At 37.1% G+C, this 27,143-nt stretch overlaps 1 protein-coding gene across 3 annotated transcripts in view; it reads left to right on the top strand.

Annotated features, from left to right (window-relative positions):
- The window catches only part of LRIG3 (leucine rich repeats and immunoglobulin like domains 3), a 43,726-nt gene extending 17,209 nt beyond the window's left edge, over window positions 1-26,517 (top strand). Inside the window, exons 4-19 of one of the 3 annotated variants that reach the window (XM_021385035.1) lie at window positions 4,810-4,944; window positions 5,575-5,718; window positions 8,542-8,685; window positions 8,978-9,121; window positions 9,540-9,683; window positions 10,929-11,009; window positions 11,646-11,717; window positions 12,061-12,132; window positions 13,983-14,146; window positions 17,169-17,489; window positions 19,383-19,664; window positions 20,369-20,821; window positions 21,030-21,188; window positions 22,247-22,390; window positions 22,470-22,742; window positions 25,786-26,517. In XM_021385035.1, coding sequence (XP_021240710.1) covers window positions 4,810-4,944; window positions 5,575-5,718; window positions 8,542-8,685; window positions 8,978-9,121; window positions 9,540-9,683; window positions 10,929-11,009; window positions 11,646-11,717; window positions 12,061-12,132; window positions 13,983-14,146; window positions 17,169-17,489; window positions 19,383-19,664; window positions 20,369-20,821; window positions 21,030-21,188; window positions 22,247-22,390; window positions 22,470-22,742; window positions 25,786-26,030 — 2,977 coding nt within the window. In that variant the 3' untranslated portion in view covers window positions 26,031-26,517. Of the gene's footprint in view, window positions 1-4,809; window positions 4,945-5,574; window positions 5,719-8,541; window positions 8,686-8,977; window positions 9,122-9,539; window positions 9,684-10,928; window positions 11,010-11,645; window positions 11,718-12,060; window positions 12,133-13,982; window positions 14,147-17,168; window positions 17,490-19,382; window positions 19,665-20,368; window positions 20,822-21,029; window positions 21,189-22,246; window positions 22,391-22,469; window positions 22,743-25,785 lie in introns of those variants that run through there. The other 2 variants (XM_021385036.1, XM_021385037.1) reach the window with 2 other exon arrangements.

Raw genomic sequence — 27,143 nt, 5'->3', positions numbered from 1 at the left:
TCCTACTTTTTCCAGTTTGTTTTGGGAAATGGTAAACCTTTGCTCCAAGTTCTAGAGAGGGAATCAGTAGGCTATAGACTTAACAAGTTTTGGTTTTATGGTTTTATGCTTTAAGACTGTATACCACAAAAAACATCTGACCTGAAAAAACAATGATAGACTAGGACTGTGGTATGAAGGAGACCTTCAAAAGAAAGAACAGCTGCTTGTTTCAAGGAACGCCTGTAGCCTCTGTGGGAACTGGATAGCAGACTTTTGTAGACTTAGCACTAGTACTGCCAAGTAAGCCTGGCTCTGTTTCTGTCATCATCATCTCAGAAATATTTCAAGTGAAACCTTTCTTTCTTCATCTCTAGTAGTTGCAAAGATTCCAGAAACTGGAGGATCTTAATTGTAATTGGTTGTCTGAGTGTGTAGTCCAATTAGTACTGGGGAGTTCTTGTAAGGGGAGTGTTAAGCTTGACATCACAATTGCAATATAAGTGATGTAACTATTCATTAAATTGTGGCTAATTTTACTTGTCAACTGTGTAGTAATCAGAGAAAAAAAAAAGGATCTTTTTTCTATCTTTCTTACTATAGGAGTTACTGACACTATTTCTTGTAGTATATAGTTAAGTTCTCCAGCCTCATTCTAAAAAGCCACTAAACAAGAGTCTTCCATCATTTGCTAAGTTTATAACAGTCTTGATCTTTTATCTTTACTATCAATTACATTTTCTTTCTGCTAAAATTTTCTACCCCTTTCTGTCTTCACACGATTGTTTCTCATGAGAGCTCCAAAAGTCTGGAGGAGTTTGAGAAAAATGTGCAAGTAACAAATGTAACAGGAGTCGTATGACACCAACGGGTGAGTGGAAGGAAGAACAGGTTGAAGCAACCATGGCAGAAAGGTGAAAAAGGAGACCGTGTGCCATTGTATAATATAATGGAGACCACTGTGTATGTACTTAGATGGACATGGATGGTCACGTCTGCTTTGCATGTGCTGACATGGCTGCCTCCAAGCCAGTTCTAATATGAAAGCTGTGTAACTAGAAGATGGTCAAACTAAACATCTGTGAACCCTGGCGTCGCAGTGTCATGGTTTCAGCATTGCTCAGGAAGATGAATCTAGCCATAGCAAAATGCTTTTTTCTCCTTATATATCTTTAATATTAAGCTAGAGACCAAGAGGCTTCACCGTGATTTAATTTGCTTGTTTCTAACGCAAATTTAATATATCCTGCCTTTCAGGGATTAGGTGAGGGACAAGGGATAGTCCAGAATCACAGAGGTGTTACAAGAGAGTAGTTACACAATTTTGGAAAACAGGCTGCACAGACAACTCTCCAAAACTGTCTTTTTGGACAGTTGTTTTTTCTCTGTTTTTTCCATCTTCAGACTCAGACACACGTTCCTTGTCAAGATTATGGTGTAGGATTAGAAGACTAAGAGGTTCTAAGACTAAGAGAATTTCTTTTTGTACTGAAGTTGTTTTAGAAATAAAATACAGTGCTTCAGATCTAGAGTTGCAATTTCTATATTATAAGATCAGAGCAATTAAGTTTCATTTTTAAGCTTATGTAGATTCTTCTTTGAGATAGAAAATATTGCATATTGACAATCTTTCTTAAGAGTTATTTAATCATAGTACCTCACATCTTAAAAACTTTTTTTTTTCCCCAGCACAAAAGAACCGCATCTAAGTAGTGTTAACTAGATCCTTAACAAAATGGATATGGCAATTGCTATCCTGCTTTGTATTTCCCTAGAGGCAAGGAAAGTACAAGTCAATATGTCAGATATGTTGTAGCTGTTGTTTATATTGAATGCATCTTGAGATCATGATTGATGGGATTTTTATGAATGTTTTGACCTACTGGTGTGTCTAAAGTCATGAATTCAGAAAGGAAAAGTCAGTGTTTCTCATACCCTAATGAAAAACTGATATTCTGTTTTAAGATGTTGTTCACTCAGACTTATATGAAAATAATTAAATCAATCTACGTAGACACTTTTTTGAGGGAGTTAGTTGTTGGGTTTTTTTTGTTTATGACCTGCAAGTCAGGGTGTAGATATTTGAATAACGAGAGACATACTCAAATTTATGTAGATATTTTGGTGGGTTTGTCTGTGTTCCTCACTAATCTTGCTTCTTCAGCTGCATCAGGAAAAGTTCTAAGGAAATTGCATGTTGTTACTTCTTGCACATGGAGAAATTGTGATCTGTTTGCCATTGGCATATTTCTGTGAGAACTTGATGCTCTGGTTGACTTGTTGCAAAAGGATCCCTGATTGCTCTAATCTTCCCTTCAGGATCTGAAAAATGAAACCGGTGCAGCATGTGGAGCTTCTTTTGTCTGAGTACGGTAGTTGCAGCAACTGGAAATTTTTTGCAGAGTTAACAAACTCAAATGATTGTGCCAAGATGGAAGATATTCTTTGGATCTGTTGTAACAATTAGATAAGCTTGCATTTTCAGTCATATCTTTTTGAGTAGTTTTGATACTTATTCAGCACTCAGAAGGAAGTGGATGCAATTTTTAATTTGTGTTATTTAAAGGATAGTGTGAAGAAAAATGAATTTGAAGTAGACTTTCATTTTAACTAGAGTTGAACCTTAAAATAAAACTTTGGGATTTGTTTAGTGCTGGGTAGCTGTGGCATTTGAATTTTTTTTTAAGAGAAAACTAGATTAGGAGGCTGGGGCAATAAGGAGTGAAACATTTAGGTATTTTGCATTTGAGTGGCTTCTACAAATACAGATAGGCAAGAAAGCATGGTGGGGGCTCATTTGATTTTCATTATGAGATGGAGTAGGACTTTGATGTGGACCTCTGTTTTGGTGAACAAAAGAAGTTACTTTCTCCCTATGCCGTGACCTTATCATCACTGAAAAAGAAGAACAATCTCTGAAACAAATTAGCTAATTTTTTGTTTGTTTGTGTGTTTTTATTGTAACTTGGTCCACATCAGATAATTTGCCAGTTAGTTTAAGTGCTAATCTGAAGGCTGTGTAAGAGTTTTATTCAGTTCCATTAGGTCCAACTAAACTTTATAATGCAGAGGCTATTATCCTGCCAGTTGTAAGGAATTTCTGTTTTATGAAGCAATATTGACACAAAGAGAGCACTGTGTAAGCTGTGTCTGTAAGTGAACACTTTCACACTGCAATTTAGGAGGCGTGCAGTTCAGGAAATTGCTGGCTTCTGCTGGAGCACACTTTTACTGCAAGGAAAATTTTATTCGTCACTCAAGTAATTGGCAGTTTTAATACCTTGTTAGTAATTACCTTATAAACAAACTAATGCATAAAGGCAACTCTCTATGACCTGTTATCTAACGTACAGTCTCGTTTGGACAGTGGAACTGACACGTGGTGGTATTTGTTGTTGGTTTTAGTAAAGTAATTTGTCTCCATTTATTATAAATACTTACAGCTAAAAGTGATTTTTTAAAAAAATAATAATAATGTGTAGCTCTACCAGACAGCCTGAGGAATGAAACACGATACAAGAGCAGCATTGGAGGAGTTGCAAGACACTTACTCGTTCCCACATGTGGGTAGAAGGCTCATTAATCTAACTTGTGGTTCAATTTTTGAGTCGGGATTTTTTTGTCTTAAGCAGTAATCCCTCCCTTGCTTACGTGAGGGTTGTCCATGCTATCCTAAGTGTATGGCTTACTATTTGATCTAGAGCAACTATTTCTAATAAAGGCAAACACCTTCCAGAATCAATGTTTTTGTTGATAGTTTAACCTGAAATTGCCTTTGCCTGCAATCTCTGGAAGCTGAGGAGAGCACCTAAATTTTGATCATTCATCATACTAGGAACAGAATGTACCACAGCCAGAACTGACTTGAACTTTACAATGTAACAAGGATCATTTTGGGTTGCATTCACTTAATTAATCATGTACTTTTTCCCCCATGTACTATTAGCCCCAACAAATAATCCTATTCACTTTGCTGATGTACGTGTATGATTATGCAACTGGGATGAAAAATACGGTAGTTGCTATGCAATAACATGAAATACGATTGCTGGAAAAAGTACATTTAAAAAATTGGAAGTAAAAGTAGAGGTGTTCCTTAGAGTAGACTAGGATAGCCATGTCTTTAAATAGTTGCAAATTCTTTATTGTGGAATTGAATGTGATGCTTAGCTGAAACTCGACCAAACGTGAAGTCCACGCTCCCTGTGAAGAGCTGTGAGAAGCACGAATTTTATTCTTTGCTAACACAGTAGAAAAATTTGCTGGATAAAATACTAGATCTAATTGCAGTATTAGAGAATGTTTTTCTGGGAGGAGCGCACTGTCATCAATCTCATGTAGCTCTATTTTTATGGAAATTCAGTCTGATTTTCATGCTGTGGGAGTTCTCAGAAAAACAAAGCAGAATGTCTGACTACTATTATGTTAGTTTGGCTAAAATAAAAAACAACTCTAACTTGATTTCATTGCAATATTATGACATGCTATTCAATGCAAATACCAGATATGTCTACATTTCAGAGATTAGTGAACATAGAGTTTCGTGTCTTGTTTTAAAACAATAAACTACTTTTGGATTATAATACTTCTTATACTTCTTTCCCCACTCCCCACACCCCCCACCCTTGTTTGCTGGGAAAACATTTCAAGAAATGTTGATGAACAAATTTGCTCAGGGCATTCTAATTTGTAATTCAAGAAAACTAGAAATGAATGCTCTGCCTATAGAGCGGGCTGGGAAATTAAGTACTAATTTTGGCAGTGATGCTTAGTTAACAAGCGTTTGCTCTGGAAATGACTGTTTTTTTGATTACTATTCTTAAATTTCAGGACCAGTAATAAGATTGCCAATGTCTTGTCTGAACATCTGAAGCCATTTCAGAGTCTAGAAACTTTGGATTTGAGCAACAACAACATATCAGAGCTAAAAATATTATCATTTCCTTCTTTACAGCTCAAGTATCTGTAAGTAAAACCTGGAATTACATTTTCTTTTCCTTTTTTTTTTTTTTTTCAGGTTACATTCAAAAAAACTTGATGGCAAACTTAGGCTGGCAACTGTATGTTGAGGCACAAAATATTTTTTTAATCAGACACTCAGTAAATGTTTCTACTTTTACCTGTTGATCTTAACCTAAGTTGCAAACTTAAATATACCATTTGCTGAAACAAAATGTTTTAATTCATACTGAAGGTCATTGTCTTGAGATGAAACAAATAGATGTGACTCTCTTGTGAGAAATAATTACATAGCAAAATGAATTTAAGTTGTGGGGGCTGGTCTAGTAATCTTTTTTATAGTAATACTGCACAATACTGAGCTATATTGTGAAGAAAATAATGGAGTTGCATCATACTATATTTTGGCAAACATTCTGTCCTCTGCCAATAATACGCTCTTGCGGAACAGAGAAAAATATTGGTGGCGAAATACAATTTGTCTGTAGACTGAGTTGTCAAGAGCTCTGATTAATGCTGTTAATGAAATTTCATTTATCACAGTGTAAGCAATCTAAGAACTCCGTATTTCACTACTTGGTATTAAAATTTTATTAAATAACTCTAAATTTAACCTTCTATACATTGTTTCAACAGGTACATTAACAGTAACCGAATAACCTCCATGGAGCCTGGTACTTTTGACAATTTGTCTACCACACTTCAAGTATTGAAACTGAACAGGAACAAAATTTCAGCAATCCCTCAAAAGATGTTTAAACTTCCCCATCTGCAGCACCTGTAAGTGCAACCTACAATTGACTAATTGTTTTCAGGTTTTCCAAAGCACTGGTAGTGCTTGAACTTTAGCCTTTAATTAAAGCAGACGCAGAGTGAGACAGGCATAGAAAACATATTACTACAACCCATACCAACTGCAGCTTTATACTGAACAAAACCGGTCTTATATATTGGTGAGATGTGAATAGTCTTTGTGTTTAAAATTGTGTCTGCCTATTAAAAGAAAAAAAAGAGTAATAGCAGTATTTATGTTAAAAAAAAAAATTGGAAAAATTAGTGAGTGAAGTAGACGTATCATTCACTACATCAGTCTCATTGTATGTTTGTAGAAGTATAAAATCATTTAGAGTCACTGAATCAGTTAGGTTGGAAAAGACCTTTAAGATCATCACGTCAACCACTGTGGTGAAATGAAGGGAATTAATTTGCTTTTGAAAGGTATGACAATAAACAATATGCTTGAGTAAATAGATTTCATCCATTTCCATGATACAATACTGTCTGTAACTATTTTACTTAATAAGTAATAAATGTAGCTACTGAATATGAAAGAGTATGGAGAAATATATTCTTCCTTTCTTTGGGAAACTTGAAGAGTATGATAAGTTGGCAGGAGGATGGACTAGGACTGCACTTGGTTAAATCCTGAGTAATTATTTTCCATATTAAATAGTCAAGATGAACTGTTAGATTAACTTTGAAAGTAGAAAGTCATAAGAACAGTGAAGTGTTAGGATGCTTGATACAACTGAGAACTGTGACTGTGTCTTTCCTGTGCACAAATAGAGAAAATGTTTGCATTAAACCTCAACAGACGAGTGTGAGAACAGTCCTAAAAAGCTCAGGATCTGCTGATGATCTCAGTAGACTTTCTGATCTTAAGATTCACATGAAATTTTATAAATTGCTGATGTTCTTAGGAAAATTCTATTCATTCACAATTCAGTTGTTAGCTACTGACATAACTAGATTTGCCTAACTTGCAGTAAAGACAAAAAAGGTACGTAGGTCGCTTGAAAGTAAGGTCTCCTATTTATTTCCCTGCAAACTACAACAGATCTAAAGAGCACAATAACACTATTTGATAGAGCAAAGTCTCAGCTACAAAATGTTATTTTTCAACATAGTCACCATCGTTAGCTATGCATTTTCTCCAGCTGTGAACAGCCTGCATGATGTGCTCATAAAAATCTGCACGAGCAGAGGTGACCCGCTGGTGCCATCATCGCTGCAGAAATGCACCGCCCATCATTTCACTACACTCACATCCGCTGTTTGGTCTCCATAAACGTTCAACAAGCATCCATGAATAGCAATAGGTGCAGTTTTTTCTGCATGAAGGAATTCAGTAACACACCTTTGCTTCTCACGCACTTCCAGGTCAGATGCCATTTTGTCAGGCTGCCCCTCTTCTGCCATCTGTTGCGCAGCAACGAAGTTGAACTGAATAGTGGTGGAAAGGTTCAGCCTCCGCAAACATCCACCTCTAATGTTGTGTGCCAACATAATAAAATAGGAGGCATTACATTTGGAGCAGCCCTTGCATACTATCACTTGAACAATGTATTCAGAGGAGGAGTGGGGAAGAACTAAAAGCTGTTCTCACTGAGTGTTCTTTACAACTTCTGGAGTTTTAAACATATGGGAGGAAGAAGAGGATTTTATATTAGGTATTTGTTTTCAGGTAGAGTTTGTATCAGAATACCTGAGAGGACAGCTGAAGTCTTAGAAGGCTGAGATTCTGAATATTAATTGTATAATTTAGTGGTATAGTAATGAGTATGCAGAGATAATTATTTTATTTAGGTCTTTGCTTCCCTGGGTAGTGAGTTGGAAGGAGAGGATTCTTCTTGGTTAAGTGGGATGCAGGTTGATAAATCAAAGATCTTTTTGGAGGGGCAAATTATCACTCATTGCCATATGAGAGCCTTTTTGTAATATTGTCCAGTCCTGTCACTTTGTGTACCAATTGTTTCTAATAAATAAATGAAAATACAGCTGTTAATTTAGCAAATAGTAGCTAATTTAAAATTCACTGTTATAAAAACAGTTAATGTTCTTTTCTGTACTTGCATGAGGGTAGACTTCCCTTTTCACGTAGCTCTGAAAGCTGTGTGGGATTGGTACAAATTTTGTAATTGAAAAGGACCAAAGCCAAGGAAATGCTCTAAAGAGCAGGAAAACAGAAAATACGGAGTGCTGCTCTCACTGCAGCTTACTCTCTAGCTAGTTATACCTTATAATTCCTGTTACATTTGGGTCCCAACCTTAGGCCTACAAAAGGAGTGTGCGTAGTGCGCAAGACCACTTGAGAAAGAGGGAAGAAACGTAACTGTATTACAAGTTACAGAGAGCAATGGAAGGGTACGTAAGGAATACCTGATTCCAAATTAAGAGAGGGAGAAATTATCCAGGATATTGGTTCTGGCTAAGTATTGCCACTAGAAATTTTAACTTCGCAATCAATAATCTATCGGAATGCAAATTAAAAATGAAAATTAACAACTCTACTTCCAGATGGATACCAGGAACTTGCTTTCACTTTTGACAGCAGGATCGATTGTGACATTCTAGGTCTAGAAGGATTCTTTAAATCTAAATATCCTGTAACTATCAAGTACATGTCCTCAATATCAGAAAGGCAGAACGGTAGTAGCGTGGTTAAACATAATGTATTGCAGTAAAATGTTTGAATTTTATTATATCTTGCTTCTGTTGTTTAATTTGCAAGACAGGTATGTAAATAAAGTTTGTTTCCAGGGAGGTAGGAAAAGTTGCTGTGCAAGTAAAATTCTGCTGAAACTGTAAAATTTTTTGATGCAGGGAATTGAATCGCAACAAAATTAAAAAAATAGATGGGCTTACTTTCCAAGGACTTCCAGCTTTGAAGTCATTAAAACTACAGAGAAATGGGATTACTAGGCTCATGGATGGTGCTTTCTGGGGATTAACCAACATGGAAGTCTTGTGAGTACCAACTTTCATAGATTCTGCTATTAATATACGAAGTAGAATTGTACATAATGGAATTGCTTGCAAAAATATAGAAGTGTTTTTGAATTAAACTATTCTGGTGTGGTTTGAAAAGCCAACTAGTGTTAATCACAAAGCATGTAAAGCAGTACATTCTGAATGCATGTGGAAACATAGTCTGCAGCTATCTGTCCAGTGTCATGAAATCAGATGTGGACCTGTGGCAAAGCACACACATCACTAAGTTTCTGAATCTTAGGTTTTTTGTCTGTTTGTGTATGTGTAGGCAGCTGGACCATAACAACTTAACAGAGGTAACCAAAGGTTGGCTTTATGGCTTGTTGATGCTGCAGCAGCTCCATCTCAGCCAAAATGCCATCAGCAGGATCAGTCCTGACGCCTGGGAATTTTGCCAAAAACTCAGTGAGCTGTGAGTAGCTTTTATTCTATTCCAGTTTCGAAATTAGGGTACATGCCAAAGCATGAGCTTCTTACCACTGACCTGTGAATTTTTCATAACAAAGTTTCCAAGGTGACAGCAACTTTTCTGCATGTAAGACAGTTAAATGTTGTTGGAAGAAGTTGAAGCCAACCATGACTGCTTCAATTCGCTGTAGCAGTTGTTCTGGAGCTGTAACACAATCATTTTCATATGAAAGAAATTTGTTCTGCAGTAATTTCTGAGTAATTAGAAATGATAAGGTGTATGGTCAAAAACAGTGTAGTAGGTTTTGTGATCGTTGTAAAGGAAAGGAACCATTTCCCCCACTTGAAAATTCAACTGGATTGAACTGAGTAACAAATAATGCAACAAAAACATTAAAATCCATTTTTCCTTGAACTTGCAGAGATTTGACGTTCAATCACTTAGCAAGGTTAGATGATTCAAGCTTTGTTGGCTTAAGCGTGCTAGTTGGACTGTACATTGGAAGCAACAAAGTAAACTACATTGCTGATTGTGCCTTCCGGGGACTTTCTAGTCTGCAGACTTTGTAAGTTGACTAACTTGAGTTTTAAGGTTAAAAACCTTAAGAAACCCTCTGTGCATTGTCAGGTTGTTGTTGTTTTGCTTTGCTTTTCCTTTTGTAACTTTCCTAGGTTAGTGTTTTTTTTTTTCCCCGGTAAGATTTTTTTTTTTTCCATAATAGTTTGGAGAGGGAGGGCTTATTTCTTAAAGGCTGTGCACAGTGGATGGTGGTAATTATAATACAAACTTCCGGTATTAGTTCTCCATTCAGAGTCAGCGAGGAGCACCGCTACCCACGGCCTCAGGGATCTGGTAGTTCTGTCTTAACTGAATCAATATTTTCCATCATGGTAGAATTAAGCAGGCAACACTGTGTATGTAGATGCTTGTGCTGACTGAGCAATTGTTTTAAGTATTTGATCATATTTTGAAATAGCATTTCTTAAAGGAAGGAGAAGAAAGAAGTAAATGAATTTAAAAATACTTTGCCTCATTAGAATCTTTCAGTTGCATACCACTGATTCATGGCCAGATGAATGAAGTTGTTACTTCTCCCTCTAGATTTTAAAGAGTGATAGCATTTAGAGGCATCTAGCACAGATGTAATATACAGAGATGTAGTCTGTGTTTTTTAGATATACATAAAGATATAGATCATAAAAAGAAGAAGTCAAGAGACTTTGTCAGGTGTCTAAATTTACACAGTGGGAATAATTAAACTTTTTCTCCTGGACTTGTTCTCCTTTAGCCTTACCCTGCTGATTCTCTGTTGAGACGCTATTCTTTTCACAAATCTCTCTAATCTCTTTGTATGTCACAGATAACATAGCTCTGTGAACAGTATAGAATGTAGAAATGGTTTACTTATTAATAAAGCTGTGTGTTAATGTTTACAGTGTACAAAGACATAAATGTATTTTAGTTTGAAGGAGACAACAGTTGATCTCTTCCCTTCTTCTGATACTCCTTCTGTCCTGTATCTGAAAATCCTCACAGGGGAGTGTGGGTTTGTTCTGTAATAATTCTTAACTTTGGTTTTGTGATCTTTGTAATTATCAGTGGAAAAAGTACTAATTGATAGTTGTCAAAGTCTTCCAGTAAAAATTAGAATGAAATAACTAAAAAGGAGGAGAAGAAAAAGAAATGCTGCCAGACAGCGATTTCAGAAATTATTTTAAATAATGTGTGTTCTTCAAGAAGTACATACCTTGTTTTTCCTAATAGCTGTCATGGTTTGATTTCTCCACCCACCCCCTTTCCCTTTAAATAGGGATCTGAAAAACAATGAAATATCATGGACTATTGAAGATATGAATGGTGCCTTCTCTGGTCTGGATAAACTTAAGAAGCTGTGAGTACCACCATGTCTAATTCATTTTAAAATAAATAAGTAGCCTATGTTATGCCTGTTTTGAGGGACCAGTCCAACATGATGTTACGTTTTCTGTAGCTGAACTGATTTTTCTCCATTAACATTTTGTTTGGTATAAAATGTTAGTTTCTATTAAAAGCAATTCCTGATTTTTTTGAGTGAAGCTAGTCTGAAATATACATGCGGATTTCAAATGTTGTATTATTTATATAAACTTTTGGGGGGAAAAAAAAGTGTATTATCAAATATTACAAAGGAGTAGCGGCAAGAATTTATTTTGATAAAGCAGTGCAGCATCCAATGGAAATGGCTTCACTGGTACGAAAAGATTATTTGAAAATGCACATCTATGAAATAAAAAGATGCTTATGTGTATACATTTAAACAATTTACATTGCTAAATTGTATACATTAAACATGTTTTAAATTGTCAAATCAAAATGTTTAGACAAGTGCAATGAATTGGTTTATTTTAAAGGTGATACATTTTGCTACATTGAAGAAGGTTGAATGGTAAATATTAGTCACAGTTTGGAAATAAATGCCAAAAATGCAATTGTTCAGCTCCAGAAAAACTTCCATCTTTTTTCCATTATATACTTAATCTTTTTTCAGGATACTGCAAGGAAACAGAATTAGATCCATTACAAAGAAAGCATTTTCTGGCTTGGATGCACTTGAACACCTGTAAGTAGTAAATACTCGCATTTAAGCCAACTTTGGAACAAAATGAATTTTGATACCAGTAGAAACAAAAATAGGACTGACAAGCTTTACTTATGTCTTCGAGTGAAACACACTTACCCTGGACAATGGAGTATTCTTAAGAGGGTTTTTTAACTGAGTTCTGCTGAACAGGAATTTTGATATTAATGCAGAAAGTGTCACATTTATTAAGCATGCTATAAAACTCTTCAATATTGTCTCTTTGGTTTTTAAGCTAGAGAAACCTTTGTCTGCAACTGATGTAACAAACTATTCCTGGAGTTTTTGTGGTAAATATATTTTTTTCTTTTTGTTTGTTTTGTAGGGATCTAAGTAATAATGCAATTATGTCAGTTCAAGGAAATGCATTTTCACAAATGAAGAAACTCAAAGAACTGTAAGTTTCTGTCTAAAAATGCCACCTCTATTAAATTCCTAACTGTATAAATATATATATAATAAGAGCCTCTTAAGTTGTTGCCTGTCGCAGTGATAAACTCATATTTTAACATCTCTGAAGTTGTCAGTGTTGTTTTTTACCTTTTGTCTGACGAGCGTATTTAAGTGAGATGGCATAGGGTAAGGAGTGTTCATTTTCTGCTACATTTGGTATCTAGAGTCCTGATTTTAAATTGGCTGATCTCTAATAGATACTAGATAAGGGAGACTTTGATATAATGTGCTTTAGCTCAGCAATAGCATGGCTGATGCTAAAGCTTACTGGACCAGTGAAATGCAGTAAAGTAATTCTTTTGTAAAGACTCAGTTGTCAGTGCTTATAATTGGGTCCTTTTGTCCTGGTGTAGCATGGGGGCAGGTCTTCGGAGAAGTCGTGAAGTGGTCATTGGGAAGAATGAATTCTTTTAGAGAACTTTTTTTTTTGTCTTCTCTTATTTTTTTGATCAAGGCATTTGATTTTGTAGCTACATTTTACTGGAGGGACAGATGCAGCTATTACTCCCTGTATTTTGAGCACAGTTAGTGCTTCCTCTTAAATACATGTTCCTATTTCTTGTATTCGTATCAGCCTTCTATAGTCAGATCTGTTGTTCGGAATTGCTCTATTGCATAATGTGATAACAAACCGGAGAATAACAAGAAGATAAAGCTCACATTACCTTGTTTTGGGTGCAATAGAAAAAGTGGAGAGGAACCTTGTATATTTGGTTCATTTGAAGTTCAATTTGATGTTAACCATATACTGGCATAGCTGCAGGTGCTGTAGAAAGCAGCAGCCATGTTTCTATCCATAGCCAGGCATTCTCTTCCTTAGTTTGGATTTGGTTGTATTACTTGATCAGTTTGTTGAACTCAGCCAGCCAGCTGCTGGGCAATTGCTAGGTATGGCAGAAAAGAAGCAGTGGGAGCCCAGGACTGACATTTGGGGATTGATTCAGATGATTTGAAGAATGATCAAATGTGATGAAATGAGATGCTAACGCTGCTCTAGGGGATGTGAGATGCTGTTAGATAGCAGTCTCTGAACGCTTCAGTGAAGTAACTATTCAAAAGTTATTGGTTTTCTTTTTTCTGTACTTCTCCTGAATCTCTTAGTAGACCTCCATTATGTATGAGAGAGACGTAAGCAAGTGATAGAAAGTACTTTCCCAGAAGTAAAATTATTTAGTATTAATTCCCATCTACTCATTTCATTCTGACTGAATGGAACTCTTCCTACTTCAGCTATTGATTGTATGTGCTTCAGAGTATCCCTCTGGTTTATTCTTCTATTTTATTCCACTGTGAATGTAGCTATTTATTCACAGAAGTTAGGTACACTGATAACCATTTTTGCACTTGTTATTACAGTACTGGCTATTCTTCATCTCCACATTCCTCTTCTAAAATATATGCCACAAGATAAATTCTGACAAAAATGTGAATGGAGAAGGGAGTTGTCTCAGAATTGTTTTGACGTTAGCCTTCAGAGCACCTCTCTTCAGGACTGCTATTTTAAGTGCTCTTTCTGTGTCTTCCACTGTTCACTGTAGTTTTTTTACCCAAAACACTAGAAACTTGTCCGTGTGCCTGAAAGTATATATGTAGCAGAAACTGGGAGATAAAGAGAATATGTGTACTTTGTAAAATTTTGGAGTCCTGACAGAAGTGTCATCACATCTGAGCTACGAAAAAGTTACCTATGCTATTTGTAATAGAAGTATTTAGTAACACAAAGCTAATTTTTAATCTGACTTGCCTTATAAGAATCCAAGTAAACGAGCTTTGAATGTAATTGCTTTTTCTTAGGCACTTAAACACATCAAGTCTCTTGTGTGACTGCCAGTTAAAGTGGCTTCCGCAGTGGGTGTCAGAGAACAACTTTCAGAACTTTGTAAATGCCAGTTGTGCCCATCCTCAGCTACTGAAAGGGAGAAGTATTTTTGCTGTCAGCCTAGATGCATTTGTCTGTGGTGAGTATAGTCTCTATTCCTCATTACATAGAAAAAAAAATTGCTGAATGAATTGATTTGGGTCGTGGCTTCTTTTATATGTTTTGAATTCATTAGTAAAATGGAGAGGACTTAATATTTGTTAACGTTTTCTTCTCTGTTCCCAAACAGATGTAGATGAACTAAATGTGGGGCTTTCTACAAGATGGGTAGTGACATTTTCCTTATTTTTGTTTCATGTACAGCTTACATAGAACATCACATAGTGTGCAAGAGAAAGCTCAGCAGTTTGTGGTGGTAATTGTATATGCTTCTGAAGAATATTGGATATTGTTTCAGTAGCTATCCGTCTTCAGTGAGCGTATTTTGGCTAATTTACGGTGCCATTTTTAGTTTTGATTATTTGGAAATTATATTTATACTTCATCAAATTTGAGTTTATTCCAGAGCTGAGGAAAAGATGAAGATAAAATAGCTATATTCTGACGTCTTTGTGTGTACTTGAAGTCTACTTCAAAAATGTTTGGGGACACCAAGTTATTGCTTGTATTTGAACTGTATTTTAAAACTTCTGATTTCCCATGGTTGTGTTGCTAATATTTTGTATTTCAGTACTCCAGACATTGAATGCCAATAGAATATTCTTACCTTAAGGGCTGAGAATTTGAGGTGATGGCATCCACCTTAAGATAAAATTTCTCTACCTGCATGGAGTAGCATTCATTATCACTGTTATATACATGAGGGAGAATAGTGTACATATACTAGGAATTCAGAGCAACAATAGAAGTGTATTTTAGTACTCTTAATGAGTTAACTGAGAACTTTGAGAATCTAAGGAAATTGAAAGCTACCTGGATTTCATATATTTTTGTTACGTACCTCTTATTTTTCTATTGCTAAAGAAAATTCAAACACTGTATTCGTCTTCTCAGTAACTTTCCTCTCACTGCAAGTATGATTGCTTAATTTATACCGTTTCCACTCATATCCTTTTTTTTCAGTGACAAAGCAAGCACAGAACATAAATGTTACATAAACTTTTTTCTCTCTTCCTGTTAGCAGTCAAATGGTTTAATATATTAATGTTAAGTAATGAGTAGGTGGTGCATAATTTAGCTAGTGCTGAAAAGGAGAAGGTGACATAGTGCAGTAAATTACTGATTACTTGATATCTAATGAAGTATATATGAATTACACATATATACATATTATATATATACTATATATATATAATTATTTATGAAAGGTTAATTCTGGCAATATATTCAGTTGGAGGTTTTAAATATATATCTCTTACTTGTTAAACCACAGAGCACAGTGATCTTTCTTGAAGCTGCTGCATGCCATTTTTAATTTTAACACATTTAAGGACTCTCCTTTATTTTTTAAAGTGTTAGACAAGAGTTTTATATTTGTGAAGTTAAAAATAGAAAATTAGTTACTAAAGCTTAGCTGAGTGATGCTAAAAGAGTACCGCCTCAGTGATGAGTAGTTTGATTTTCATTATGGAATAGTCAAGTGGCTTCTCTAAAATGAGAAATACTTTCCTCAAAATTGAAAGAGCATGTGTGTTTGTCTGTGTATGGGTTTGTGATGCATTTTATGTGTATATATGTGTGACACGTACTAAAATATCACTCCTATGTTATTCTGTCATGAAGAAAACACATTCCTGGTTTTTTCTTTCATATTCTGTAGTATCTGCTTGTTTGATTGACTTTCTCACGTCCTTCCTCAAATAATTACCATTTAAAAACATTTCATTATTCTATTGATGGTAACAACTGAAACAGAATGAAATATATCCTCCTACCCTTTCACATGGATAATTAAAGTACTTACATTGTTAGTTATCTTTGAGCAAAGTCTTGACAGAATCACCTCATTTTGCAAGTGGTATAATCTGTCTTGGAGGACTCAATACGTACATATGAAAGAGGAAAACAGTGGCATGGTTAAGATCCAGGCCAAAGGTTCTGGATCAGGGAGGGGTTCCATGTTGCTCTGTAGCTGGAGCTTACCTTTAGACTTTCAGGTAATCTGTAGCTCAGCTTCAGACTGTCTGTATATTCTTCTGTAACATGCCATGTTGAGATCCTTTAACGGAAATTATGCTTTGACTGTGGTATGTTGTCTCCAAAAAGGTGAGACAAAAGAACAAAGCAAGGTAAAGCATAATTGCAGTGCAAGCAGGGTCTGTGGTGAGGAGTATTTTGGTCTCGGGGCTTTTCTTTCATTGCGTGTGAAATTTGAGCTTGAATCTTTGTCAGTAGATAGGGGACATCTGGGGCCTTTTGCTTTTGGGAGACTGGGTATTTAATTGCTCCTTTTGTACATGTGATCTACACGCAGTTGACAGAATAACTAGTTCAGAAGGCAACTAATTCTGCAAACTCACAGAACAGCATTCTTGAGGTAACTAACAAATAGTGAAAAGACTTCCAGAGAATAACCACTTGAATGTCTTGTGTGCTGCCTTCTTAAGGGATTTTAAACTCTGCTGCGTTTGCAAGATAGGCCAGACAGCTGCAAATCATTGGAACAGCAACTCTTGTATATTTGTTGTTTTTTTTTTTTTTTTTTTTTGCAGGTTTGGGGAAAACCTAGGACTTACACATTCAGTTTCTGATAACAGAATAACTATGCTTTCAATAAAAAAAAACACGTAGCAGACTGAGGTGTTATAAAGATGAAGAGTATGCTTCGTGACTTACATTCAGAATAATTCTTCCAGATGTCAAGGGGTAGTTCTCTCTTGAAGAAACTATACACACAATCTGCTTTTAAATGTGCTTTGCCTTCAATAAGAGATGACTTGGCACAATAAATTCATAAATATGGCATCTTTAAATGCCCTAAGGCTGACAAAATTTAAAACAAAAAGACTATGTATCCATTTTATAAATGCTTACTTGACTCTTCTCTTAAACCTATAAAACAAGTCGTACAAACTCTTCTAAAAATAGTCCTCAGGGCTCACATATATTTTACTCTTCCTCAGCACTGCTTTTTCTTTTTTTCCTTTCTCCCCTCTGTGCAGATGATTTTCCTAAGCCACAGATCACTGTCCAGCCAGAAACCCAGTCAGCAATTAAAGGCTCCAATTTGAGTTTTGTATGTTCAGCAGCCAGCAGCAGTGATTCCCCAATGACCTTTGCATGGAAGAAAGACAATGAATTACTGCATGATGCTGAAATGGAGAATTATGCACACCTCCGGGCGCAAGGCGGTGAAGTGATGGAGTATACCACCATCCTTCGACTGCGCAATGTTGAATTCAGCAGTGAAGGGAAATACCAGTGTGTTATTTCAAATCACTTTGGTTCATCCTACTCTGTTAAAGCCAAACTTACAGTAAACAGTAAGTATGTTATCTGTTTCTTGTAGATAATCAAGTAGAATCATTTTAATCAAGATGTATAAACGTGTTTATTTCCATTCTCATCATCTGCATCTTTTAGAAAAAAATGAAAAAGAGCCTTTGAAGAAGAAAAATCTCCCTTAATGAGCTGAGTTTTTTTTTCTTAAAATGTTTCTGGTTCGAAGATCACCAGTCAGTTTTACCTCTTAACCTATTGTGGTGAACCACAGTATAGGAAAAAAAAAACATATAACAAGCTCAATTTTAGTAAATGTGACAAACTGTGCAACACAATGGTAAAATATTAGTCTGTTCTACTCCATATACTTCATTTCAAAGTGTTAATGGCAAAATCCTGAAGGAAGCTGTTAGCAGAAATGAGATTTTGATCTTGGTAGTCTCACAAACTACACAGCTCTCTGCCTTTCTTTTTGCTGGCTGCTGCTAAATTCAGGTTGTGGGATTTTGTACATTTTTAGATCCAAGAAGAGTGTTAAAATAATGAGCATGTTGTGCCAGAAATTACAAGGGCTGTTCCGAAAGTAATGACTCCCATTTTATTATGTTGGCCCTCAACATGAGAGGTGAATGTTGGTGGCAGCGCAATAGAGGTTGAATCTTCCTGCCAGTATTCCATTACATTTTGTTGCCATGCAACAGATCATAGCAGAGGGGCAATCTTACAAAATTGCATCTGACATGGAACTGTGTATGAAGCAAAGATGTGGAGTTGAATCCGTGCAGATTCAAAAATGCACCCATTGACATTCATTGGCACTGAAAGTTCATGGAGACCAAAACAGTGAATGTTAGCACAGTGAGGTGGTGGTTGGTGCATTTCAGCACTTGCAACAGCCATGTAAAAGAGAAGCCATATTCTGCTCAAGCATGCACGGCTGTCACACCACGAAATGAAGAGCATCTCAGTCAGCTCGTCCATGCAAAACAATGGATTATGATAAGGAAACTGTATACGGAGCTGAATATCAGCTTCAATGAGTAGGAAACAATGGTGACAATGTTGGAGTGTTACAAAATCTGCAACAGGTGGGTCCCACAAATGCTCACACAAGAGCAGAAAGTATGCAGTCTTGTGAGTACCTGTTGAACCAGTACAAGGCTGAAGGTGACAATTTCCTGGATCGCTTCATTACTGGTGATGAGATGTGATGTCACCACTGCGAACCAGATTCAGAATGGCTGTCCCTGGGCTGGTGACATGTACAGTCCCCATTGAGAAGAAGTTCTGATGCAGCCCTCAGCAGGTAAAGTGATGCATATAGTCATTTGTGATTGGAAAGGGGTGATCCTTCTGGATTTCCTGGATCCCAGACAAACAATCAAGTCTGACCGCTACATTGTGATGTTGACTAAGCTGAAGGCTTGAACTTTCGGAGTCAAGCCAGAGAAGAAGACAACCTTTCTCTTGCAACATGATAATGCCAGGCCTCATGCCAGTTTGAAGACAGCGGAGCGTACTGGCCACCTCTGCTGGACTATCCAGTGCACCCACTATACAGTCCAGATTTGGTGCCTTCTGACTTCTGTCTGTGTGGGCCAATGAAGATGGACTGTGTGGGCAACATGTTTCTAGCAGTGATGCTGTCATAGCAACTATGAAACAGTGGGTCACCTCTGCTAGTGCAGATTTTTAAGGGCAAGTCGTGAAGGCTCTTGGTCATTGCTGACAAAAATGCATAGCTAATGGTGGAGGCTATGTTGACAAAAAGTGTTTTGTATCTGAGAATTTATCAAGTAGTGTTATTGTGCTTTTTGTATCTGTTGTAGTTTCCATGGAAATAAATAGGAGTCATTACTTTTGGAGCAACCTACATAAAAGTATGTTTCATTTATGATTAATTATTTGTTTTGGTATCACTAACTTTTCTTTAGTGCTGCCTTCATTTACGAAGATTCCCATGGACTTAACCATTCGTGCTGGGGCAATGGCACGTTTGGAATGTGCTGCAGTTGGGCATCCTGTCCCACAGATTGCTTGGCAGAAAGATGGTGGAACAGACTTCCCAGCAGCACGCAAGAGGCGTATGCATGTCATGCCTGAAGATGATGTATTCTTTATTGTTGATGTAAAAATTGAGGACACAGGCGTTTATAGCTGTACAGCTCAAAACACTGCTGGAAGCATTTCGGCTAACGCAACATTAACAGTTCTAGGTAAGAAATTGGCAGTCTTTAAGTGCATAAATCTTCTTGAAGGACTGAACTATTGCTGAGTAGTTTTAAAATCATGTACTGATGAAAAAATTGTATTGTTTTCGAAGTGCTGTATAGTAATTACAATCTTCTGAAATATTATGCATTGACACACAGTTACATATTAGACCAGCACCATATTAGACCATTACACTAGCACACAATCACTATTATGATCCAAAATGATGAAAGATAGTTACACTTGGGGCTTTGAGCAACCTGGTCTAGTGGGAGGTGTCCCTGTCTATAGCAGTGGGGTTGGAACTAAATGATCATAAAAGTCCCTTCCAACCCTAACCATTCTATGATTCATTTCTATGTGTAGTTGAAACAATTTATAATATATACAAAGAGAAGAATTTTCTTACCTTTTAATTTCCTGATGATTTGTTAGCCATTTTAATTCTTTACACTCTTAAGCATATATGATTTGGACTTTTTATCTTTGTAAGGAAAGTAACTGTCTAAATCTGATCAACTGACAAGCAAGCTGTAGACTCTTAATTCAAATTCCTTGAAGGTGTTTTCTCCGAAAATGGCAGTACGCTTCATTAGGCCTTACCGATGCATTTTATTTAGCTTTTCCTCTTGAGCTGTGAAAGAAAGGAGCATGTTCCCATTTTTGCAAGGTTATATAGGATATAAAGCTTACGCTTTCTTTTCAGAAACACCATCATTTTTGCGGCCTTTGCTGGATCGAACTGTAACAAAAGGTGAAACTGCAGTCTTACAGTGCATTGCTGGTGGTAGCCCTCCACCCCGACTGAACTGGACTAAAGATGACAGCCCTCTCATGGTAACAGAAAGACATTTCTTTGCTGCAAGCAATCAGTTACTAATAATTGTGGATACAGATGTAGAAGATGCTGGGAAGTACACTTGTGAAATGTCTAATACACTTGGAACAGAACGAGGCAACATTCGTCTTAATGTAATTCCTACTCCCACCTGTGATTCTCCTCAAAACATTGCCCCAGCACTTGATGATGATGGATGGGCCACAGTTGGCATTGTCATCATAGCTGTGGTTTGCTGTGTGGTGGGCACTTCCTTGGTGTGGGTGGTCATCATCTACCACACCAGAAGGAGAAATGAAGATTGCAGCATCACAAATACAGGTGTGTAAACTGAAGGTTTGTTTTGGAAAGAAAAAAATATATATTTGTGGTTACTTTCCAGTGACTTTCTTGTAGAAATATTTGTGTTTTTTTCTCAGACTGAAGAGTGAATTGCTTGTTACTTTCAGCGGTCTTCTGACAAATATAAAAAATTCTACAAATCCTGAAGTATGCTGATGGCTTTAGTGCATGTTTTGCTTCTCCACAGATGAAACAAATTTGCCTGCTGACATTCCAAGTTACTTGTCATCCCAGGGCACACTGGCTGAAAGGCAGGATGGATATGGTTCATCTGAAAATGGTAGTCATCATCAGTTCCTCACATCTTCTGTGGGAGGGTATTTCTTACAGCAGAGGGACAGTAATGGTAAGTGCAAAATGTTAAGTAGATTTTCCATCTCACTTGATTAGCTACAGCTTGCCTGTTGTCTTTCTAACTTAAGGAAATAACACTAGTGAAACTTCTTCAGTGAAGTTTGAGAGAGAGTGTAAGATTTATTGCATGTGATTTCATCAGCAAGCTAATAACAGAAACATGGTTCTGCTCATCCAAATGACACTATGGCTTTGCTTAAATCTTTTTCTCTAGTCTCAAGGGTAAATTCAAAGTGATGATCACATTTCCAAAATAAGAGTGTCCAGAAGGCGTTGTAACGATGTGTTTCTTTTTTCTGTTGTATTTTGGAAGGAATGGTTGTACTGGAATGTAGAGATGGGTATTAATAACAGCATAGCTTTAGTGTAAGACAACTGATGAAATTTCCTGTCAGAGAAGTTGTTAGGGTCAGAGTCAATAAACAATTTAAGATAATTGTGTGTTGAAAGCAGCAGCATTTTTAACGCATCTGTCCCCTAAGAGTCCAAAACATACCTGAGTTAGCGAGGAAAATGCATTTTACACAGTCAGCAGTTTGGACAGGAGTGAATGGAGCAGTGGTGTGAAAGTCTTGTAATTGAAGTCCTTAGAGAGTCTGCCTCTTTGCAGAGCAAGAGCCATGGAGCATGTGTCCGTAGCTTTCATGAACCAGTGAGCTGAAAGTCAGAAGAGCTGTTTGAATAGCCACTGTCTCCCTCTGGCATTTCCACCCAGGACTTTCTCATTACCTCTCTCTGCTCTAGAAAGTGGCTGTGTGACAGAGCAGAAGCCTGGCTTCTTTGTTTCTGATCCTTGTGGTTGGGTTAGTTCTGTTATCCAGTGACCATATAATGAAGTAAAGTGTGACATGCTCTCTGTTAATTAAGAAATTAATTATTAAACTCTTTCTACAGTTGGCCTTTTAATGGAAAGTTAAGCCTAAACTTAAGCAAGATCTAAATGTACTATGAAACTTCATTGAAATTATGGAGTTCTTAAAAGAACAAAACTTAAGAAAGCATAAGCTGAATCTTAGGACCATATGCTGATGTGTCAATTACATTTTTAAGGCATTTGCCACCTAGATAACGGCAGTGAAACAGACTTGGAGGGTGCTGCAGATCCATTTCTGTGCCACTACCTGGGGACTTCAGGGACTGTGTATTTAAAAGGAAGCACATACAGCTCTGAGACCTTTGAAGCATGCAGCACGAGTAAGTTGAAAAAGAAATTAGTCTTAATTAATTTTTGTGCTGTGATAAATGCATATAAAAGAAGTTTCATTTTCTTTAGGTTGCAGCCCTGACCAAAGAACAGCAAACCTGGATCCTTATGAGGCTGGATATTTAAAGAAAATGGAATGCTGTCGGTACTCACCTCCGCTGGAAGACCCCTTTGACCAATGCATTGGCACTATTGGGATGCAGGCTACAAGCAGCAAGTTGGTTAACTCCATTTATACTCAAAATGAAGGAAATGGACTAAAAAGCAGAAGTCTGAACTCAGACAAGCTTGATTTAAACAGAAGTTTGGAACCCTCATCTATTAGTAACAGCACTTTCATGGGTATGTTCTCACTTTTTTTTATTCAAGCTGTTCATGCCCTTATTGTCTCTTGCTTCCTACTTGCAACACTAAGCAAAACTTAGATTTCTCAACTTTTTGATTCCCCCTCCTACAGTAAGTAATTCTGTAGTAGTGCTTTGATGCTCATATAACTAGCACTGTGGAAAAAAATATTCTTGTTCAGTTTGTGGGGGGTTTCTTTCAGCAGATGTCAGATAATTGAGCAAGATAATACAACGTGTGAGATTCAAGTACTGTTGAAGGGAGGAGAGATGGGAAGTATCTGAAAAAAGGCAGTTGGAGAGTTCTTACGCTGTGCATATGTTATCGTTTTCTTCCTCCTCTTCTTCAGTAACTTACTGTATGATGGCGTTTATTTTTAAAGTATGCGCTATGCAGAGAGGTACCCAGAACTGTACATGTGAGCTGCCTCTCCATGGCAGTGTGTGAGGATAGAATGAATGCTTCTGAACTGTGTTGCCCTCTGGATCAGACCAAGAGTTAGGCAGGAAGTGGGCCCTCTCTTGTATTACAAAGTGGGCAGACTGGGGCTTGTTCAGAAGCCTCTGGCCTACACCAGAGTAGTCCTCATGTTGAAGGTGGTAGTCCAAAGGCTTGGTTCACCCTTGAACGTAACTGGGAGCCGCCTTCTGCTTGTCAGGAAACCTGCCTTCTCAGGAGTATTTGATACAACATTTGAAATGTTTGACAATCAGGAACAGAAAAGTGATCACAATAAAACTGCATGATGAGCAGATTTCAGATTACTAGGAGGTCTTAATAGTTTACTTTCACATCTCTTCAGCGGTGTGATTTTTATCTTTTGTCTTAATGTAGCTGGCAAATTTCCATAAATGCTAGGGTTCTTACTTAAATACATTTTCATAAACCTTAGACATACTAGAAGTTTTGCCTAGCAGGCAAAAAGGTGTGCAGGAGGGCTCAGAGCAGGTGGGGAGACTGATGCTGCTGTGTGAGGATATACTGTAATGCTGTCAACCACAACTATTTGTTCTTCAAAGGAAAGCAGTGTGGAAAAATGCCCTGCCTACCCCTCCCGTCTCTTTTCTGGTGGTATGAATGACAGAGTAGATCCTGAAGTTTAACTCAGTTTACAGTTTTAACCCAGGTTGCAGGGAGAGGTGGAGGAAGAAGAAAAAGGTTGCTTTAACTTTGAAGCTCACTAATTTTTTGCACTGATTGGTTTTGTTTGTTGAAAATGCGTATAAACACATGTTCTGCTTTCATCTCTGTGGTATCTGAATGCCAAGTGCAGCACTGATACCATGAACTCCTTCCTGGCTCATGTGTCAGCAGACTTGTCCAGAGCCAGGATCTGCCCACTTAGGCAAAGGGAACCTGTGGGAATGTGCATCACTGAGCTCTTTGTTCTCTGGGGGAAGGAGGTGGTGGGGGGGGGGGGGGTAAAAGTTTTGAAGTTTTCCCCCTTCAAAAACCAGATGTTTAGAATGTAAAAGATTGCAGATGCCATATCTGGCAGAGGCCCTGGGATTGCACACAGCCTACTGGCTGCCTGCCACTATTGCTGTGGTAGGACTCTGCAGATGGGGCTTTACAACATCTCTCCTACAGAAGGTGGTTCTACTATGTCAAGATATACCTAGGAGTTAATCCAAACTTGAAGGCTCATATTGCCCTTTCTGCCCTAATATCCTATGCAGAGCTGGTTACTTGTCAGTTTTCTCAGCTGTGACCACACTTGAGTTGCATCATCACTGTCTTGGACCATCTTTGTCATTAGCACTCTACACTCAGAGGAGCACGTGGTTAGATTTTGGAGGTGGCTGTGGAAGAAATCTTGATATTTCTCATTTTTAGCATCATTGTCTTCAAATTTGGCCCCCTTTTTGCTCCTACAATTACAGTGAGGAAAGGCAGTTGGCTTTAATATCACTGCTGATAATTGAGGCAGAAATTTCAGAGCTTGAATTTTCTCTTTTTTTAAGACTGGTTTAATTTGTAGCTTTGCTGCTGAGGCACATCTTTTCATGTTGTGTTAGAAGCAAAGTTGCTCTACACATCATTGGTGCAAATATGGACCTTGTCCAAATCAGTTCATACTGACATCTCTAATCACAGTTTTACTTGAAACCTTTTCTGTTAGGAAATATGCGAAGCTGTAAGTATGGCAGTTGAGTGCAAAATTTGTTAACAATTGTAGTGTAAAGTTAGTAATAAAAATTGAATGCTTCAAAATCGGCCCATGGCACATTCTCCTCAGAAAACAAGTCTTTTAAGTATCACAAACGATGAACTTTTCATCAGCTGTATCAGAGCATCAGAGAAGGCCCTTCTTGCAGAGGTGTTTATGCTAGCACCTTCACAACAGTGAAGTGTGAAGGGCACAGTAATTATTTTCTTGGTAGTGAATCCAGATTATTAATAAACATTCAACTTAAACGTCAAATTTTCTTTGGGCTTATGTCTGTTCTAGCCAGCTGTAGGTGGAAAGATGAACAGGTGTGAATGAAGGCAGAATTTGGTTGACAGAACCTTTGTTATTAATTAATGGGAAATGTTAGCCAGAAGAAAGAACCTTTTAGCATTCAGGTTGCATGCTGGAAGTTGTTATGTAACTGTATATGTTTCTTTTCACTTTTGTTGAACTACACATCAGATCTCATGTGTCATTTATTCAGAAGAGTCTCTGTGTTCTATTCTTGAGTGATTTTTGCATCAGAGCAGGCCTTGTGATTTATTTATAGTTTGATCTCTGTGCTCTTCCCTATGGAAAAGTGGGCACAGACATACTTGTGAAAGCAAAGGTAAGGAAGTTATGTCATATGTGTGGCTTTCAAGTTATTTACCTTGGAAATATTTTTGATGTCTCAGGTAGAATATTGCCTTATAATTGTGATCACGTGCTTGCTTTGAAGGGGAAGAATAATAGTTGAGTAAAATCTCATGTTGCTGAACTTCTGCTTGTGTCAGTCCTTGGCTTGAGTTCTAACATGAAGTCCTCAGTGTGACACAAAACTGTTCACATCAGTATTTCCATACTCACACATTTACTATCTTTCAGGAACATTTGGAAAGCCTGTATGGAGGCCTCAGCTGGACTCTCTTTCAAGTCATAGACAGCCAGCAAGTTGTCAACCGAAAACCTCCCATAATAATCCTCATTCCTCATTGGACTTCGATCCAGAGGCAGATGAAGATGGAAGGGAAAGGACAGTTCCTAGAGGAGAAAATAGCATTTACAATTACAAACAGTCCTTTGAAAACTTCAGAACTTTTACTTTTCAATCCTGTGATTTGGATACATAGCTCCTTTTGGACCTGCCATTCATTTCTCGAACCAAAGAAATACTTTGATATGCTACTACCTCAGTGTGGAATTTTATTTAAGAAGGGGAATAAGGAAAGGAAGAAGGGAAGAAAGAAACCACATGATGCTATGAATTCAGAACTAATAAATGCATTTTTATTCAAATAAAACATAATTGCCAAAATGCTCTAAGTTTTTATACAGGGAAAACATTCCTTACATAAATACTATATTTCTAATTATTTTATAGCTTTGTTTTATGCAAATAATATCTTTTGTAAATTAATGGTGTAAATAATACAGCATACGTATTTCTATGTCAGACTTCATTTTATTGAAATTAGTAAGCATTCTAATTTTGTACTGTTACTTGTATCTTTTTTTACAAATGGAAACTCCATGCTGTTTGCAGGTATCATGCATCTTATTTGCACATTACTTTTAATAAACTATGCTGCCATGTGGTCTCTGACCCACATTAACATATGAAGAATGAGAAGTGTGAATTCTGTTTGTAAATAGAGAAGATGAGTGTTGAATCTGTAGGTTCCTTCTGTTAAGTATTGGCACCTTCATTTGCCTGACATTTGTGTCTCTGGATTTACTGTGCTAACTGTGTTCTGCTTCCAAGGGTAGGTGTGTATTTGGTGTCTGGTAAGGTGGGTTGAAGCCCTTTATGCCAAAATAGAAAAAGCAAATCTTTCACTTTCTGAATTCCAACTATCAGATGTGTTTGCACACATTCTATTTTCACACACACAAGGCTGTAACACTGTTTGCCTGTGCCTGCAACTGGTGTGTGTGCATCTGATGGAGGATATATGCATAGTAGATCCACAAATACATATTGAGCTACTTAGTAAAAGAAAATAATAATAAAAAAAAAAACACAGAAGAAGGCACTGAAAGTCTATCTGGCACCACCACTCTTTTCTAAGTGGCGTACTGTTAAGTGCCAAATATGCAACGCATGTCAGAATCTTTGCTTTCCCATACTCTTTCCCCCTCTTTTTTGTTTCTACAACCACTGCCACATCCAGCATGAGAAGGCAATCCAAGTACGAGATAATGTTTTCTTTGGTTTAACTCATGCTTCTGTTCCTTATTCAGCT

The sequence above is a fragment of the Numida meleagris genome, chromosome 1 (assembly GCF_002078875.1).
Source record: "Numida meleagris isolate 19003 breed g44 Domestic line chromosome 1, NumMel1.0, whole genome shotgun sequence".
Taxonomy (NCBI): domain Eukaryota; kingdom Metazoa; phylum Chordata; class Aves; order Galliformes; family Numididae; genus Numida; species Numida meleagris.
This window is presented reverse-complemented; position numbering and strand designations above follow the sequence as displayed.